At 30.2% G+C, this 17,889-nt stretch overlaps 1 protein-coding gene across 4 annotated transcripts; it reads right to left on the bottom strand.

Moving 5' to 3' along the window:
• Positions 1-334: 334 nt before the first annotated feature.
• Positions 335-10,585, bottom strand: LOC114190821 (putative lysine-specific demethylase JMJ16). Of its 4 annotated transcripts, none has more exons than XM_028079871.1 (13): positions 10,290-10,585; positions 9,382-9,523; positions 8,924-9,300; positions 8,736-8,807; positions 8,254-8,331; positions 7,623-8,135; positions 7,290-7,514; positions 6,047-6,208; positions 5,437-5,805; positions 2,941-4,363; positions 2,744-2,847; positions 1,872-2,069; positions 335-1,110 (listed from the first exon to the last, which is right to left on the bottom strand). In XM_028079871.1, exons 3-13 carry the CDS (start codon positions 9,239-9,241, stop codon positions 802-804), a joined length of 3,771 nt encoding a protein of 1,256 aa, XP_027935672.1. In that variant the 5' UTR covers positions 9,242-9,300; positions 9,382-9,523; positions 10,290-10,585; the 3' UTR covers positions 335-801. The 4 variants fall into 4 exon arrangements, with proteins under 4 accessions (XP_027935672.1, XP_027935671.1, XP_027935674.1 ...); XM_028079870.1 differs by having other exon boundaries at positions 8,924-9,291; XM_028079873.1 differs by having other exon boundaries at positions 9,382-9,443; positions 10,290-10,577.
• Between the last annotated feature and the right edge of the window lie 7,304 nt (positions 10,586-17,889).

Below are 17,889 nucleotides of genomic sequence, written 5' to 3'. Positions count from 1 at the left end.
GAAGCCAAACACACTAAATAATTGTTTAACAAAAAAGATAACAAATTTACATAAAAATTGAAATAAAAAATGCAACCAATCCTAAAATAAATAAAAACAGATAAAGCCCATTTGTTTGAATAAGCTGTAAAGGTTATTTTACAAAGTAACTAGAAGATAATTTTTTTAATGTTTTCCATTTGTGCTAATTCTTAATCGATTTAAAGACAATCTGGCTAATTATATTACTTCAATAAATTACATTAACTAAGCAAAAAATAATTTTGTTAAGGAAATTATCATTCTCAACTTTTGAAATCATCTACATTCTAGGCGATAATAAACTTTTATGAACTGTGGAATAAAAAAAAGCCCTTTTATAAGATATGTACTTTTTTGGAGAAAACAGCTTAATACGAGTAAAAAGCTATTTTCTAAAATAATTAATGAAATCTAAACATGAAACCTACATGTAGTTTAAAACTGCGTGTACAACATATGAATCAAAATCAATTATAGAGGCCTGGTAGCCTGGCCCTTCAGAGTTTCAGATGAGACAGCCACAGTGGCACTCGATAACTTTCCACATCTCCCAGCTGCCACAAGAGCAAAATTTTGAAGGGAAATAGGCTTCCCCCACCCACACTTTTTCTAATTTTATTTTCGTTTTTTTCTTTCTCTTTCTCTATAACCTCCATTCAGATGGGAAAAAAAATCAAAAGATTAAGGTTGCAAGAAATTGCATGTGCAACCTGGGAGGAACTACAATATACACGTGAGAAGGTTAGGCGTATGAACAATTCCGTCCAAATAATGAATTACCTAGGGTGGTTGTGATTTTTGAATCTCTTCTTTAAGAAATTGCGCAATTTGGCTCCTGTCAGCCTGGGGCCTACTTTCACTAAGAATGCTGTACAACGAGTTCAATTCTTCTGCATTAGCCTTTTTACATAGGCTCCTTAATACTGCAACAACTTCAACGGGAATGTTTTTGTTCAAAAGAACACCTTGACCAATGCCACCACTAACACTGCTTTGGCATGGTTGTGAAATCTGTCCTAAAGGACGTGAGTACGGCCGTGAGTCCCAATATTCACTACACACTCGACTTCGATCCAGCGCCTCAATAGCCTGTTCAAAGAAAGTAGGTATCTTTATCTTATAGTTATCAAATTCAAAATTATGCCCAAGGAAAACAAAATCAAATGTGCATTACAGATGATAACTATACGGATGGATAACCAGAAAGAAGCTTAATATATCCCTAAAACATGACTTTTAAGAATAAGACTACTTTTAAATTCCAGATGTAAAACATGTGACAAGATTGTTACTGTAACCAAAGGAGATGAAATGTTCGTTAAGAGTTCCATTAGCCCTAATGTAAAGAGACTAGCTAAGAGAGTGCTAGGTTTGCGTATCAATAAATCAGGAAACTTGTTAGAAAAATGCTTAGTTGCATTTTCATGAAAACGCTTTTTGTGATTTCTTTAACATAAATGCCTACTTCATATGTATATAGTTCAATCCTGAATCACTATCATGTCCATCTAAAAGAAGCTATAAAATTTGTTATGCCCATAATTTACATATTAGTCTGTGGAAGGTGACGAGTTTCAGCTCATGTTATACATAAATGAAGTCCTTGGAATCATATATGGGTTTTAGGCCCTATTTGGATTAAAAAATATTATATACACTAATACGAGAAGAAAATAAAATAATAAAATATTTGAGCTTCTCATATAAATAGGCAAAAATCAACTGCCATACTTAACTTATCCAAAAGCTGAAAAGCATAAGTTCACTTTTGCTTATGCTTCTATGATACGATCAATTCATTTAACCTTTTTATTTTTTTTTTCTTTCAAGTGTTTTATCAGTAAAATTACCTGCACTATTGCTGGTGAAGAAAACCCAAACATTTCTAAGCCATCAAGGCTACCAGGGGGCTGTAAAGGAGGAAGGCCCTTTCTTCCCAGCTTATGTTGCTTTGCAATTTCTTGATTCACTTTCTCTCTGACGAGCTCCCAGCATCTTGCAGCTGACATATGGATGAAGACCTCACTTGGACAACTTTCCAAGGAAACCTGAGGAGTAAAACAAGATTTTCGTTATTTCACACAACAGCTCTTCCCAGTTAGAGTCAACTAATTACTCATACCAACCTATTTCGATATCCAACGAAAATTTTAACGAAATCCAACCAACACCTAAAACGTTTTTGAAATATGCATTTTGATCTAACTTGATAAGGAAATAAGTTGCTTATTAGGTTAAACACATGATTGCTTCCATTAAAGATTACCCCATAATGCCAAACACCTTGTTTGCATTTTTTTTCATGACTCCATTCTTAAAATTAGATGCCCAGAAGCCAGAATAATCGGTAATCAAATTAATAGGATAAAAGGGCTATCAATTCTCACAACATTACACGTTAAAAGGAGCAACTTTCGAAAAACAAACATGCGTGGCTCTAAAGGCTACAACATTCCAGAAGTGCAAAGGATCTAGGAATCTTCCATCAAACTTTTGCCAACTTAATAAGGGGTAAAACTCAGCAAGATATTAGCAACAAAGGATTTAAATTATAAGTACATCAAATTTACATCAGATATGTGAAATACCTTCCTAGACATAATTATATATATATATATATATATATATATATATATATATATATATATATATATATATATATATATATATATGGTCAAATTGCATGACAAAAGATAGCAATTTGAGAAAGAGGTGAAAGTACCATAAATAGAGGCCAACCACGTCCAGCATCAAGTATTTCTGAAATATAGTAACACATACTGGATGGATCTGAGACATTTATGTATCTAACTCGGCTTCTAAATCCTGCATCAATTTAGTTTGCATAAATACACATCTTACAGACTCAATATAACAGTGGCATAGAAGTTGCAATTCATTACAACCAAGCATACATACCCTTTGGAAATATAGCCTGACTGCTACACCAAGACTTTCCAGAAAGCACAACCCCAAATTCTAATGGTTCAACATTGCAGTTGATGCGCCGGACAACCTTCGCTATCCGAGGACCTTTCTGGCGGAAATTGTTTGGACCGCAAGAAAAGTTCCCATTAACAGCTCTCGCATTGTCTGCTACATTAGAAGTGGAACATCCTCCAAACTTTTCGTGATTATCTTCAGTCTTAACCTTAGTGCCAGAAAGTTGTAGGTTCAGAGGAGAAATCTCCAAACTTTCCAAACAATGATCACTTGCTTCTACTTTTGAAGGAGCTGAAATATTTTTAGTACATTGTGCACTTGTAAGACCAATATGACAAGAGAGATCTAGTGGGGTAGAGGCTAGAACTGTTCCTGTGTATTCATGACACTCTTGTTTCACATGCAAAGACTGAATTGAATTAGAACTCATATTTTCATGGGGTAATGTAATAGCATCCCTTTCACCCATCACAGCAGTATCTGTCACAGAAATGGTCAAGTTTGTACTTTCTATATTGTTAAATGGGCTTGACTTATCTCCAGGACCTACAAGCATAGAAGAAAGTTCCTTCCTTCTATTTGAATCAGACATCTTTTCGTCTTCGTCATCGTCACTAAGAAGTATAACGTTGTTATGCCTGTAAAGTGATCTTTTCTCACCTCCTTGTTGAGATAGAGTAGATAAAGCATACGATGTATCCTCCTGAGACAATTGACAACCAGGTGTTTTCATCTTTGTGCTGCAAATAACAGATTCTTCCTTACTAACACAGATCTTATGATTAGGAATATCAGATGTAGGTTTTGAGCTGTTAAATGTTAGCAAGTCCTTCGTTGAACATGAAAATGAAATAGCTTCAGCTGATTTTCTCTGTTGAAAATAGCTCTGATCTTTGCTATTTGCTTGATTCTCTATTGGGACGTCAACCAATTGAGAATCATCAATATATTTATTTGGTGGATGCAAAGCCATCTCTTTATTCAAAGTGGCCCTGGAAGAATGAGACAAACTGGATGAATGAGATTTCAATTCTTTAAGTATTGTTTCCTTGCCTGATGAAACATAAGATGATAGCGCCAGCCCAAGATCTGATTTTGCCCATCTGTAGATTGCACTTAATTTTCCTTCCAATGCCTCCACCAGAATATTTAGTTCACCAACATCATACCGAAAGAGGAAAAATCTGGATTCCCAAGAGCATGAACAAAGCTGCTTTGCATGATCCAAGCAAGCATATCTATCTGGGGAACAGCGACAGCCAGCTGCAGATAGGTGTAAATCAAAAAAGCATATGTTGCATTCCCTTTCATCAGTAGCATCAAAGGTACTCTCCATTTTTAATGCCTGTAAAGAACTGCAGAGAAATTCTCTTCTTGCTCGTTCCATCTCAACACGCATCTAGATCACAAGTAACATAGGAAAAGAGATTATTAAAATTAAATAGAAGGTACTCGTGGTGATGTAATTTTATAGAATTTGCATTTCACTTTGATTAATATCTTTAATATTTTAGTTTTTTTCTTGGCAGGGCGGGGACAGGGGAAGGAGAACACTTATTAATTAGAAGAATGAATTTCAATTACTTTTTGAAATTGTAATTGACAGATAACAATTGCTCTACCGTAAAATCGTTCCTATTAAAACAAGATCCTAAAATGTCAATCAAATAGAACAAAAGTTCAGGTGTTCAGGAGCTTGATCCTTGGCAACCCCCATTTTTCTATAATAAAGTTGAATCTCACAAAAAAATAAAGAAGGCCTATGCATTATTTAGACTTCAAGTTTAAAAGCATCTTGAGTAAAGGGGTGCATAACATCGATGAGAGTGAATGTTCAAATAAACGAAACTTCTAGGATAACTAGTTAATGACAAAGGAATCATTGAATTTTGATTTTTCCTTTTCTTTTTATTGCATTTTTGGATAACAATCCTTGTTCATCTGTATGGAAATCTCTTTCTACCTCTAAAAATAAACTTAATCAAAAACATTTAAATTCAATCTAGCACTTTAGGCTATCAGTTTACAGACTCTCCACAATCAACTAACATAATACAGAAGAAAAAAAAAGCCAAGGTGGGGTAGGAGAAAGGGATGAACAGACAAAATCCAAAAGCACTCATGGTGAGGAGGTTTTCAGATCAAAACTCAAATTGTGAATTGTCAAGCTGATTTTTTATCGTAATTCATAATTTGTATCTAATGGCATGATTCAAATGTAATGTAAAAATAATTTCAAACATATCATATTGGTGATTTACAATGCTCAATGTAATAATTTTAAACTTGAAACTGATAAGACGACTTAACCACATGAATCATACAAAAAAAGTATCATTTATATGTGAAACCACTATTTTAGAAAATGGAAACTAATCAATGAAATAGCCAAATAGAGTGCATGCACTGATTGAGTAGCCAACAAAGTATCATAAATATCATCCACTCCTACTAGGAAGAAGCATAATATACCTTAAGTGCTTTGGCCAAAAAGCCATCCTTTCCACAGACATCCTTCCATCGTAGATTATCCAAAGTATTCTTCTTTAGCAAATTAAGCTCCCATTGAGCTCGAACTGCCTCCCTTGCAGCCCCAAGTAACAGCTTATCATGTGATATAGAAGTCTTGCGCCCCTGTTCCTGGTACAACTCTATAGCAATATGCCCATGGGGCAGCCAGTCAACAGGAGCTACATTAACAGCCTCAGCACAGTTGAAACCGCAATTGAACCCAGAGTGGTAGGCTCGAGGAAATGTCAGAACAAAGTCCCCAGGGTTTTGGACACACCTATAAACTGGTACTCCTTTAGACTTAAGGATAGAAGGAGAAAGCTGAGTGACCTGCAACAAGTCAGAAATGCAAGGAGCAGATAAATATACGTCCAAAGAAATAAACAACATCATCCAACATAATTATTTACTGCCTAATAGTAAAAATATGGACAGCTGGGTAAAATGAAGATGTAAAATATGGAACCCCACCAAATGACAACATAATTTTGATTTTTTTGCCACCTCTGAAGCAGATAAAACAAACAAGATCAAATGCCGTTTGCCAAGTAATAGCAAAACTTTTACGCACCAGCTTATGAAGCAAGTCGGGCTGTTCTTCAAAAAGTTCTGGTAAATGCTTTCTCATAGCCTCTTCCAATTTGCAGGCATCTTTTCCAGGGACTCCATACCACAATTTTGGAGCTCCCCAATGCATGTAGTTCAATGAATATAAATGGTGGTCTTCCACATGCTGCATTCACAATTAAACCATAGAGAAAATATGAAGTTGTTACAAACTACGGATCCTATGCCAACTAAGGACTCACTCTGCCACACATAAACACTCACACAACATCAACAAATTGCCACTCAACACAAAAATAGTCCTGTTATTGTGGTTTAACAAACAAATCAGAGCAAAAAGATGTCACCTATGCTATGTTTCCCCTTACTCTCACACAAATGCACATCCTTTCCATCCTCAAAGAGCATTCAAAGACACAAAAAACACATAAGTATGTAACTGACAGCTATTGTCAATAGACTACATAGATTACAGATACATTCCAGGATATTTGATACAGATTTGATTTAGTTGACTTTAATTCTATTTATATCAGACTTTATTTGTATTACGTAAAGAGCCTACTTTGGAGATATTTACTGTACATTATTTTGACAAGAACCACACCAAAAAAAGCTAGGAGCAGTAGTTGGAGAGACAGAGACCTTATAAATCTCACACTACAATCTCATACATCCAATGTGGGATTCAAGTCCCAATGTGGGTTCAAGTCCCATACCTTACAATTGGAAACTAACATCTCATCACACATCGCAGCCTAAGCTCCCATGAGGACTGTCTATGAACTATCCCTTTTACTAATCCAAGGCAAACCTGTGCAACTAACACGGTGGAAAACTCTCATACCAATTCATAAGAACCTTGGGAAAACCACACCATAAAAGCTATCTATGGTAGCTGGGAAGCCCAAGGCCTTATGAACCTCACACTAGAATCTGATACTACCAATGAGGAACTCAACTCCCATACTGTGCAATGGATCCCTAACAATTATGTAAATTGAATCAAATACCTAGATTTAGCTCAATTCTTTTCTTACTTTTAGCTTCTTGTTTCTATATAAGTGTCCAGACACACATATATGTATATATATTCCATTATCCACGTATCCTTTTGTACAGTTAAATCAATGAGAAATAACGTATTTTTTTCAATCTTTTTCTTTGGTCTCAAGCACTGTAAACACAAATTGTGATTAATTGAATGAAATACATGCTAGAAAATAAGGAAAATATGCAGTCCTTACCCAACAAAAGGAAGAAAAGCACATTCCAATGTACAACCATGGTACTAAAACACCAGATATATCACTGCTCTCATAAGAGAGCAGAGATCCAGGAAGCCTTGCAAAGTTATTTAAATTCCAGCCAGACTTTATGTATTGTTCATGTGAAGCAGAACCTAGCTGACTAGATTTACTAGGGAAACCACTCCCAAAAATCCCAGTTTCCAGATCAGCTCCATAAAGCACCTGGAAGTGATAGAAAATTAAATGTAAATGGCGCAGCATATAATAAGGGCAACAAATAGATAATAGTTTCGTACAGAAGCAAATTATTAAGATTCTACAGAATGTGACCTCAATTTCTTCGGTGGGACGCTCGACCATCCGCCAATATTCACCTTCAATGCTCTCCACTGAAGGCTCTGAGGTACCATTTAAAATTGTTGTATTAGCACCCAAATGAGATACATTCTCATTTTTTCTGAAGTATTGGAGCTTAAAATCTTCTGCATATCTCTGAAATGTTTCCAAGGTAAATTCTGGACCAGGTTCAAACCCAAACCTTTCCACTTCACAAAATCCTGTATTGGGTCCTCTTCTAGTGCCATTATCCACCCCCATTCTTGTGCATCTTCTCCTTTTCCTCTTCATATTACTTTGAACCCTTGACATTTTTCTCATTGAATCACGATTCTGAAGTTTGTCAATCCGCTGTACACGTGTAGAAAATTTAGAAGCCTCCCATTTACTCTTTTCCTTGAGAGGACAGGGGGGTTTCCAAGAAGAAGGTGGAACAATGCGGCAAATTCCGTATGGCTCAGCCCTGGAGCGAATGCTTGATATATATTTCAAAGTATCTTGAAACTCCTGGATAAAAATGAAAAGTCAGAGGTATGATTTCCTCATAAAGCAAACTGACAGAACTAAACAGAACAGGCGAATGGACAGAAGTGAATTCAAATGTGCCACAGGAACTGCACAAGACCTCTTCAGTGGGGTAGAAAACAGGAGCATCCTCAATATTTGGCCTACGAGCATCTTCAGGTCGCCATCTGGCAACAACCTGTCAGAAACTTCAATTGTCAATTACTCATCACGCAAGAGAGATGCCCAATAGCACCAATTTATGATAAATTAACTCCTATAATATATAAATTACCAACTCAAGTTCATTGCTGAGCTCAATGATGAGCAGGTAGACCAAGCCATTTCTATTTTAACATTCAGTAAAGGACCACCCCAATTCATAAAACTTGGCAATACAAACGCCATTATTACTACTTTTCTCTTAATAAATTCATCTTTCAAAAAATCGATGTATGTATATATTTAGTTATTAAAATAATGACAATAATAAAACAAACGACATTAATAGATGAGAATGGAGTCGAACTAGAGCAATTCATCAATAATGAGGACAAAAATAATTTCCGACAGAAATAAATCATGTATGTTTTATATATAGACCTTTTGGCAATTACTGCAATCTGGACATCCACGGATGACTCCCCGAGGAAGACAGGCCCTAGAGGACAAAGTCTGCATTGACATTCGTATGTAAGATACCAACCAGAATTCAGTGCACTAAGAAATTTAAAAAAGTTGTGTTTTGTATTCAAAATCTAGACAAAAAAATGAACCAATTTGGGACTGACTTGATCAAGCCGCTCACAGTCAGAGTCTTCTTCTGAATGGTTCTCGTATTGTCCATAATTAATCCATGGTCTTCGTCGAAGAGATCTAGGAACCTTTGCAGTTTCACGAACTTGAGCATCATTTTCCACCAGAGTTGATGGTGATTCAGAAGCACTTGTAGAGGCTGAACAACTGATCATGTTTTTATCATCTTGTTTTCCATTGTTTTCTACCCTCTTCAGAGAGAAAGATGTATATGACTCAAAACCTGGCGGAACTGATGGAAAATCATCATTGTCTTCTTTAACACATATTCTCATAAGCTCAGTCCCCATCATAACCTCATGCACAAAAGGCAATAAGAAATAATGTCCCTGGTTTGTCTTCCCTGCACGAACTAAGGAGTCAGCATATAACCATAATCTGCACACCCACGCCAGCACAAAAAAAAATCTACTTTGGATTTTGTTAAACTTACTTTGATAAGAATAGTACTTATGAAGTGAAAGACGTAGAGTTTGTGGGTTCTCTGAACTTCCGCTGCAAAGTAGCAGGAAATCACATCAACGGAAGCTGATTCAAGGTGCCGGTAACTTCATAAATTGTTAAAATACATCAATCTGAAATAAGTCACAATAAACAAATAGAGTCAGCTCAGATAAGGAATCATCATGCAACATATCTTCATTTTCAATACTTTATTTTCTATTTATTAAAAATTGTTATCCTCGCTCATCTCAGGCTAAAACTCTAACTATTTTCAATAACGCTATTGGCATTCGTCCAACAGAATGGTAGATCTGAAACCAAAGGCATATTGAAACTTCAATATTTTCTTTTTTGTTAATATTCTTGTTGAATCGAATAATAAATAATAATTGATAAATGAGGAACCAAGCTTATTGTAGGAGTGTTCATCATCTAAATGCACGTGACAACAAGCATTCTTGATCTCTTTCTCACTTATCCCTCTTTTAATGTTTATATTTACTCTTTCTCAGAACCAAATCCCTAGTTCATTACATTTCAACAGCCAGATCATGAGATAAATTAAAAAAAATAAAAATCAGTAATCACTGACAGGATCCCAGATATAACCTAAAAGATCCTGTAAAATATGTTCAAAAGAACCTCACAAAATATGGCTGCCATTACCTGAACTTAACAATACAGATGCATAACAGAACAAAACAAACATCATTATAAACTCACTGCAATAATATTATTTACAAATATTAAATAAATAGACACCAATCAAAAATTAATAATTAATAATTAATAATAAATAAATAAAAACTTAGTCAATTTTACTATAATCAAGCGATTCTGTAGTGATTAGCTCTAATCCTTACAGGAAACAGAAGACCACATCCTATCAGGAGTTACCTTTACGAAATCTTGGAGGAATTGCGATTTTCTATTGTACGGTTCAATACATGGAAAATTGGGGTTAATAAAATGGAATATCGATAAAAAAAAGTAAAAAATCGATGTTCTATAGATGGCCGGAGGTGAGAACGATGAGCGAGAAAATTTGAAGACAAAGTGCAAACTCTACAAACCCTAACAAGATGGGGGAAGATGACGATGAAGGAAGCAACATAGATAAATCTGTATCCTCTACATTAATGTCTAGATGAATTTTTTTTTTCCCTATCTTTTGAGTTTTTTTTTTTTTGGTCAACTTTATTTTGGGGTAAACTTGCAATAGTGCGTAATTTGTATAAAGTATAGCCCAAGGACATTTTGGGGTTTTTGTATCTTTCCGTCTTTGCCGTCACCTCTAAGCCTAACCAATCATCATAATAACTAGCAATACTTTCTTTCATGTATATCTTTTGAAACAGTAACTTTATACTATAAATTATACATTTTTAATTATAATATTAATTTAATTAAAATTAAGAACATAGTTTTAAATTATAAATTATTGTTATATTCAGTATTAAATAGTTTTACATTAGTATTCAATTACAAATTCATATGTATAACAAATTTACTCACTTGTATAATAATTATTTTAAAGAATATATAAAAGGTGGCATGGGATTGAATCACCAAGTATTGTGAGTGTTAAATTCTACTTATAATAACTCTTTCACGACATGGATTCTTTAACTTAATTTCGTGGGTATAATAATATTTTTATAATTGATATTATCATATTTTTTATTATGTTTATTTTTGTTTTCTATTAATATTTTTATTAGTATCTTTTAAAATAATTACATATTTATTAAATAATTTTATAAAAGATAAGTACTTAATTTTTTATTATTATCTGTTTAAAAAATTAATATTTTATATATAAATATAAATATGAAAAAGATAATATTTGGTTTATAATTTTCAAGATAAGTAAAATTTGATGAACATAAAATAATATATCAATAAAATTAGTTACAGTTATTATCAGAGTTAGTTACTTGAAATACAAAATCAACCTAACAAGCTTTGCGCGTTTTGAAAAAATTATAATAGAAGACTTTCGACATGTTAAAATTAATTTTGTTGAAGAGACGGAACAGAATAAAAAGGAAGATAAATTCTTAAGGTTAAAAACATTCATTATTAATCTTTTCTGTTATTCGATATATTTATTTTCGATTACTCTATTCTATTATCATTCTTAATTACTTGATAATTGATTGATTGTATATTTGTAAGTATTATGTTATTAAACACGCTGTTAAAACCTAAATTAAGATAGAATAACTAATTGAACTATAAACATAGAGATTTAATCATTGATTATTCTAAACATATGAACTTAATGTGAATTATAACATCTTATTGTAATAGCATAATACTACTAAAATAAAAACATTTAATGTAAAACCATAAAGAATGGTTTGATAGAAGTGATAGTGATAATGGTTTAAAAATAATAAGATTTTATTATTTTAATATTTAAAGGTTTTAGTAGAAATATAATGTATAACAATATATAAAGAGATACCTCTTTTGTGTTTATATTTGTTATTTCAGTTTTACCTTTAATTGTTTCAAAAATTAATTATTTTATAAATAATTTATTTTTAACCGTTATTCTAACAACTTCTTTTCTCTTTAACTATTATTTTAAAAACTTATTTTGTGTACATAATTTATTTTTCTAATTTTACATTTAACAACTATTTTAAAAATTAATTATATATTTCTTATTGATATTAACTCAAATTTCTATGAAAATTAAAAAATGTGAACACACATGCGCGCTAGTCGTTATAAAAGAGTTTCATTATTTTAAAACACATAATTTCTCAACAAACCACTTTTCTAAAGTTCTCTAACTTCTATATGATAGTTCTCTCTAATAGTTCCTCTCTCTCATAGTTCCTCTCTCTCATATTAAAAGATACAAGTGTACTTCATATTCAAAGCTAGGGATCAACACAAAGTCTCTCAATGGATTTTCTAGCTATGAATATGAATTACACTCGTGTCTTGAATAATTGTCTTCGGTTTTCAAGTAAGTATTGTGATTGCATTCTCTTTAGCCTTTTGTTTAAATCAAGGAGTGTGAAATTATGAGTTATTAAGCCAACCATGATTATATTTTTGGAAACCATTATGTAGAATTGTTTAGGCTTTTCTTTGGGACAAACAAATAGCTAAAGTTGGAGCATGTAGGCTCTATTCTCCAACTAAATATTAGTAACCTGCAAACCACCATTGAACTTAGAACCACACAAGATGAATCATTTAACAGTGACAGGTCTATGCTTTTGTTTATTTACAGTTCAAACAAAATTTCGAATCATTGTTCCACATCAAGCATGAGCTTAATATGTATTTTGTAAACCTGGAAGGTATAAGACAATAAGCCAACAATGACTGAATTACTAGTTGAATTATTTCCATCATATTAAGCAACTTTCCTCTCCAAAAAGCAAACTTATTACCGATATTATCAACCTTGAAAAAAAACGCACCTTGGAAGTCTCCACAAAAATTGGCACACCCAAATATCTAAAAGGAACAAATCATTTATTACAAGAGAGAATGTTTTTGAGATGTCTAACAAAAGAAGCAAAAATATCAACATTTTAAAAGTGACTTTTAGTAAGACTCACCCATTCACAAGAGAATGTGTTGTACTCTTGCAAGAAATATTTCAAAATGCTAGTGTTCTAGTATCTCCTTTACAAAAAACAAATATATCAACAATACAAAAAAGTATTAGAAGAAAAATGTATCCTGAAGATCAATCATGAAAAACATAAACTTTTTATATATAAACTTTGAAATACCCCTACTTAAAGCCTTCTTAACAAAACAAAAATGTAAAGGAGAAAGAGGATCCCCGTCTAACTTTTGTACCACAAGTGAAATAAAATCACAATTAACTTAGATAGAAAAATGAGGAAATTATAATATATGAAAAATCTACAAAAAAAAAAAATCTCTATAAAAAATAAAACAGCACAACAATTAAATAAAAAAAATGTGAATTGATAGTATCAAAAGTCTTATTTAAAAGACTATATTGTTATTATTTCAAACTAATGAAAAAGATACATTTAGTGTTTTCATAAATTTTCAAGAAACGAAATTAATATTAATGACTGCCCTGTATTAAAAATAGCGAGTAATTTATATCTTGTGTTATTAAAATATGCAAGTGTTATGTGATATATTATATGTTTTGCATATGTATAACTAATTGTAATATTTGGATAATTTTATTTATTTATTTATAATTTATATATAGTTACAAATAGAATAGAAATATAAAATACGTAGAATAAGGGAATTCCGTTGTTATAAGGAGATACCTTCACTTACATCATATTTGATTTTAATAAATCAGGAGGGAATAATGTAGAATATTTCACTAAAGAAGAATAAAGAACAAAAAAGTAAAAAAAAAAAATTGTGGGTTTCATCATATTATATTATCACTTTAGCCATGATTTGAGAGGGAACTTGTAAATAATAAATTTTAAAATATTAAATAATTTTCTACAGTATATACCGTCCAAAAAAGTAATAAATACTTTTTTTAAACAATAGAGTAAAAAGCAACTAAAAATTGACACATGGATATTATAATATGATGTATTTATTATTTATTTCACTCATTTTTTTTTTAAATAACATATATTTTTCTTCTATTTCTTCTCCAATTTTATTTTTTTTATCATATATCATTACTAAAAAACTTCATATTTTTTGTCAATTTTATTTTAATTTTTTTTCGTAAAAATTACTTATAAATTGTTATAAAATAAAATATGTAAAAAATTGTTACCAATTCTTTTACAAAATATTTTGTATAAAACATTTTTCTCAATAAATTTTGTAAAAAATACTTGTAAATTTTATAATTTGTTAGGAGATAATTATGCAAAAAAGAATTACCTGTCAATTAAGATTCTTATGACAGAAAAATGTTTTTTCTTGTAAATTATTTTAACAAATTTGTAAAAATAATCTCATATAATATAATAATTTTTAGTGGTATATTATGAATAATTATATTCCTGACTATATTAATTTTGTTATTTTCATACAATCTCGAGGAACTTTGTCCTCAAATGTTTCTCAAATAAAAGCTTTGTAATTGTGAGTTTTTTAGCTACACACAAATTTTAACTGTGAATTTTGTTTTTTATTTTTTTAAAATAAAATAATTGTGATTTACCATTAATATATAATTAAACATAATATATTAATATATTTGTCAAACTAACAAGTGTTAATTATTGACATTATTACCACTTTCATAAATATACTATTCTTGTTACCAATTCATTCTGCCAAAGCTAAAGAGCTGTCTAAGCCAAAAGCATCTAATGTTTCCATCCATAGTAGTGGTGACGAGTTATATTTACAAACTTAAAAACAATTATTATATACGTACCTTATTAATTATAGTAGAATGATAGTGAATATGTGAAGTAAGAAGGAAAACAAAATAGGGTTTCTTAAATATACCTTATTAATTATAATTATTGCATAGTTATAAAACTATATAAAAATAGTGAATTTAAACCTTTTAAAGTTATTCTGAACTTTTAATTTCCCTCCATTAACACCATATGAACTTTTGTCTCATGATGATAAATGTTTTTCAAAACAATTTCTTAGTACTTTTTGTAATTATCCTATATTTCATTTACTTCTACTTTACTCGTTGAAATTGATTTAATAAAGTGGACCAACTTGATTCACGTATGTTCGAGTGAAATCAAGTTGAAAAATGACACAATTTTATTATGGTGAGAAAAGGTAAAATACCTTCATTCCAATTCATCTGGATTGAATTATAATAGTCATATCCATCTAAAAAATCCAATTGCAAGACAATGATAAATTGAGATTTTAATTATTGAATTTGTTACGTACTGTTTAAAAGTTTAGAAAAGTAGGAATGTATGGAAAAATTAATGTTAACATTTTGAGTTGATGAATATATCATTGAATGAGCTGATACAATACTTTTCCAGTTGTTTCATTTGTTATTGGTTCGATCATATTTAATCATTTTATATTAATTGGAAGTCGAAGTTTAAAATGATTTAAATATTTCTTTTTATTTTCATTCATAGATGTATGGTTAACTTGTTCATTACCTTTAAATCTTGACTAGAAATGAGAGATAAAAAATGAGGAATAATTGACCATATCCTGATATCAGAATAATTATATATTATGAAAAATCTCTTACTTTTAATTATCAAATTTTATCTTTTTTTAGTATATAAAAATCATAGAATTAAATTTTTATTTTGAAAACCATATTTCACTTATGAAAATGTGTTGTGTGTGGTCCCTATTTTCATAAATGAATGACCAAATCTATAAGAAAAAAAAAATGATCCAATTAGAAATGAGAAATGAGCAATTGAATGACATCTGTTACTTAAGCTTTTGAGAGCAACACCATGTGTGTAGTTTCTATTGATTTAGCAACATTTTGTTTTTGAACAACCTATGTATATAGTCATCAAGAGTGTAGGTCACCAAAAAGTGTTACTAAATGACAAAATTTCACGTCAAATTTGTTGGTCAAATTTTGGAAAGATCTTTCAAAGTTTATAATCAAATTTTGTGTGTAATAAAAGTTGAAGGTTTTCATTCTAAATGTTTCTTAAGCACCCACCTATTTTTATGTAATGGAAACTAATTTACATTTGTGAATTATTTTTAGTTTAAACGTACACGAAATTTGTTAAGTATTATGAAGATGGATTAATATTTCTGAAAATTTAGAATATGGTCTTTAACAGTATTCGTCCATTTTTTTTACTTAACTTTAACTGCTGAGTTGTCATAATTAACTTGAATTATTATTTTTCAAGTTGGAGTGAATATATATATATATATATATATATATATATATATATATATATATATATATATATATATATATATATATATATATATATATATATATATATATATATATATATATATATATATATATATATATATATATATATATATATATATAAGACACTAGTTAAAGCTGGTTTTAATTACTTATTCAAGATACAAGATGGATTCCAAGCAATTAATTCAAATCAACCACTTAATGTTCACATCTATGAATTAAATAATAGAATTATCGATCAATCACCCTAATATTGAATTAATAGTATTATAAATGAATTGAATTAACTTGTCTGGTTTATTTGAATTTAGATTTTTGCTGAATTTTTTGTGATGTTTCTTTATTGTATCTTCATAATATACTGATTATTATTAATTTTAACATTTTAAAATATCTTTAAAAATATTTAAAATACTAACACAGTATACTTTTAATACTCAATAAAAAAACAACACCAAACAACCAGAGAGACTCTTTTGTTTAGATAAATGCTTATGTGGCAATCGTTAGATCATAAATTTCTTGCGGTACAATTATATACGTTGATGATGGTAGCCCCTTTGCGTCGCGACACGTCACGCTAAGTACATTATAATGAGTATGTATGCATAACACATAAAGAAGAGAAGAAAACGTTCTTAACCAACAACATCGAATCCAAAAACAAAAAACAAAAACATCTTTTCGTTATTTTTTTTCTAGTAATTAGGTCCACTAATTGTTAGGTTAAATCTCGTTAAGTATAAATTTTAAATTATAAATTCTTATTCAATATATATACAAGATTTACAACCAAAAATATGGATTCTTGAATATAATTATTTAAGAAGCAAATATGTTTTATTTCTTAAAATAAAAAGAAAAAATGTTTATTTAAATAAGCAGATTAAACAAACGTATAAAAATTAGAATTTTATGATTTTATTTAAAAAGTAATTAATAAGTTATTGTACAAAAATTGCAAAACAAATTATACCATCATAAGTTCATAGAGTTTTGGATATATCTTTGCATGGTTATATTTTAGGAAAAAAAGGTTCTTTTAACACTACATGACTACTTGACAAGTTTTATAAGGATAAAACATTTTTAACAAAAAATAATTTTTATATTTTTAGAAATAAAAAATGAATAGTAGTGAGGGATAATATCAAATGATAGTAAAAAAATGTGATGTCAAACTATCAATATCTTATATTTTGATATATAATAATTGGTTACTTTTAAAATATACAACTAGGACAGGTTCTACACACAAAATATTATAGCGTGTAAATTTCTTTAAACACTCTAAAATGCAAGATCAGAAATGAATATCAGCATGAATGTATTTGTTATCATATTATTTTCACTCCATAAAACAATTGACTTATTTCTTATGACTGATGATTTCAAAAAAGATTATATCGATTTTAGTTTTGAAAAACAACGTAACATTTCTGGACATATTTTTAGTATCACTCCTCCAAAGTCAATAATTAATAGTCCAAATATTACACATATATAAGTCCCGTAGCCATATAAATATAACATAATTAGTTTGTCAACATATTCCAAAGAAAGTTTCTTTATTATATTTGTGTAATTTTTTTCATAATTCAAATTGATAAGTTTTAGGTAAGTCATGTTTAAATGATATAATTTGTT

This window comes from Vigna unguiculata, chromosome 7 (genome assembly GCF_004118075.2).
Source record: "Vigna unguiculata cultivar IT97K-499-35 chromosome 7, ASM411807v1, whole genome shotgun sequence".
Lineage (NCBI taxonomy): Eukaryota > Viridiplantae > Streptophyta > Magnoliopsida > Fabales > Fabaceae > Vigna > Vigna unguiculata.
Note: the sequence above shows the minus strand (reverse complement) of the source record. Positions and strands in the feature narration are given on the sequence as shown.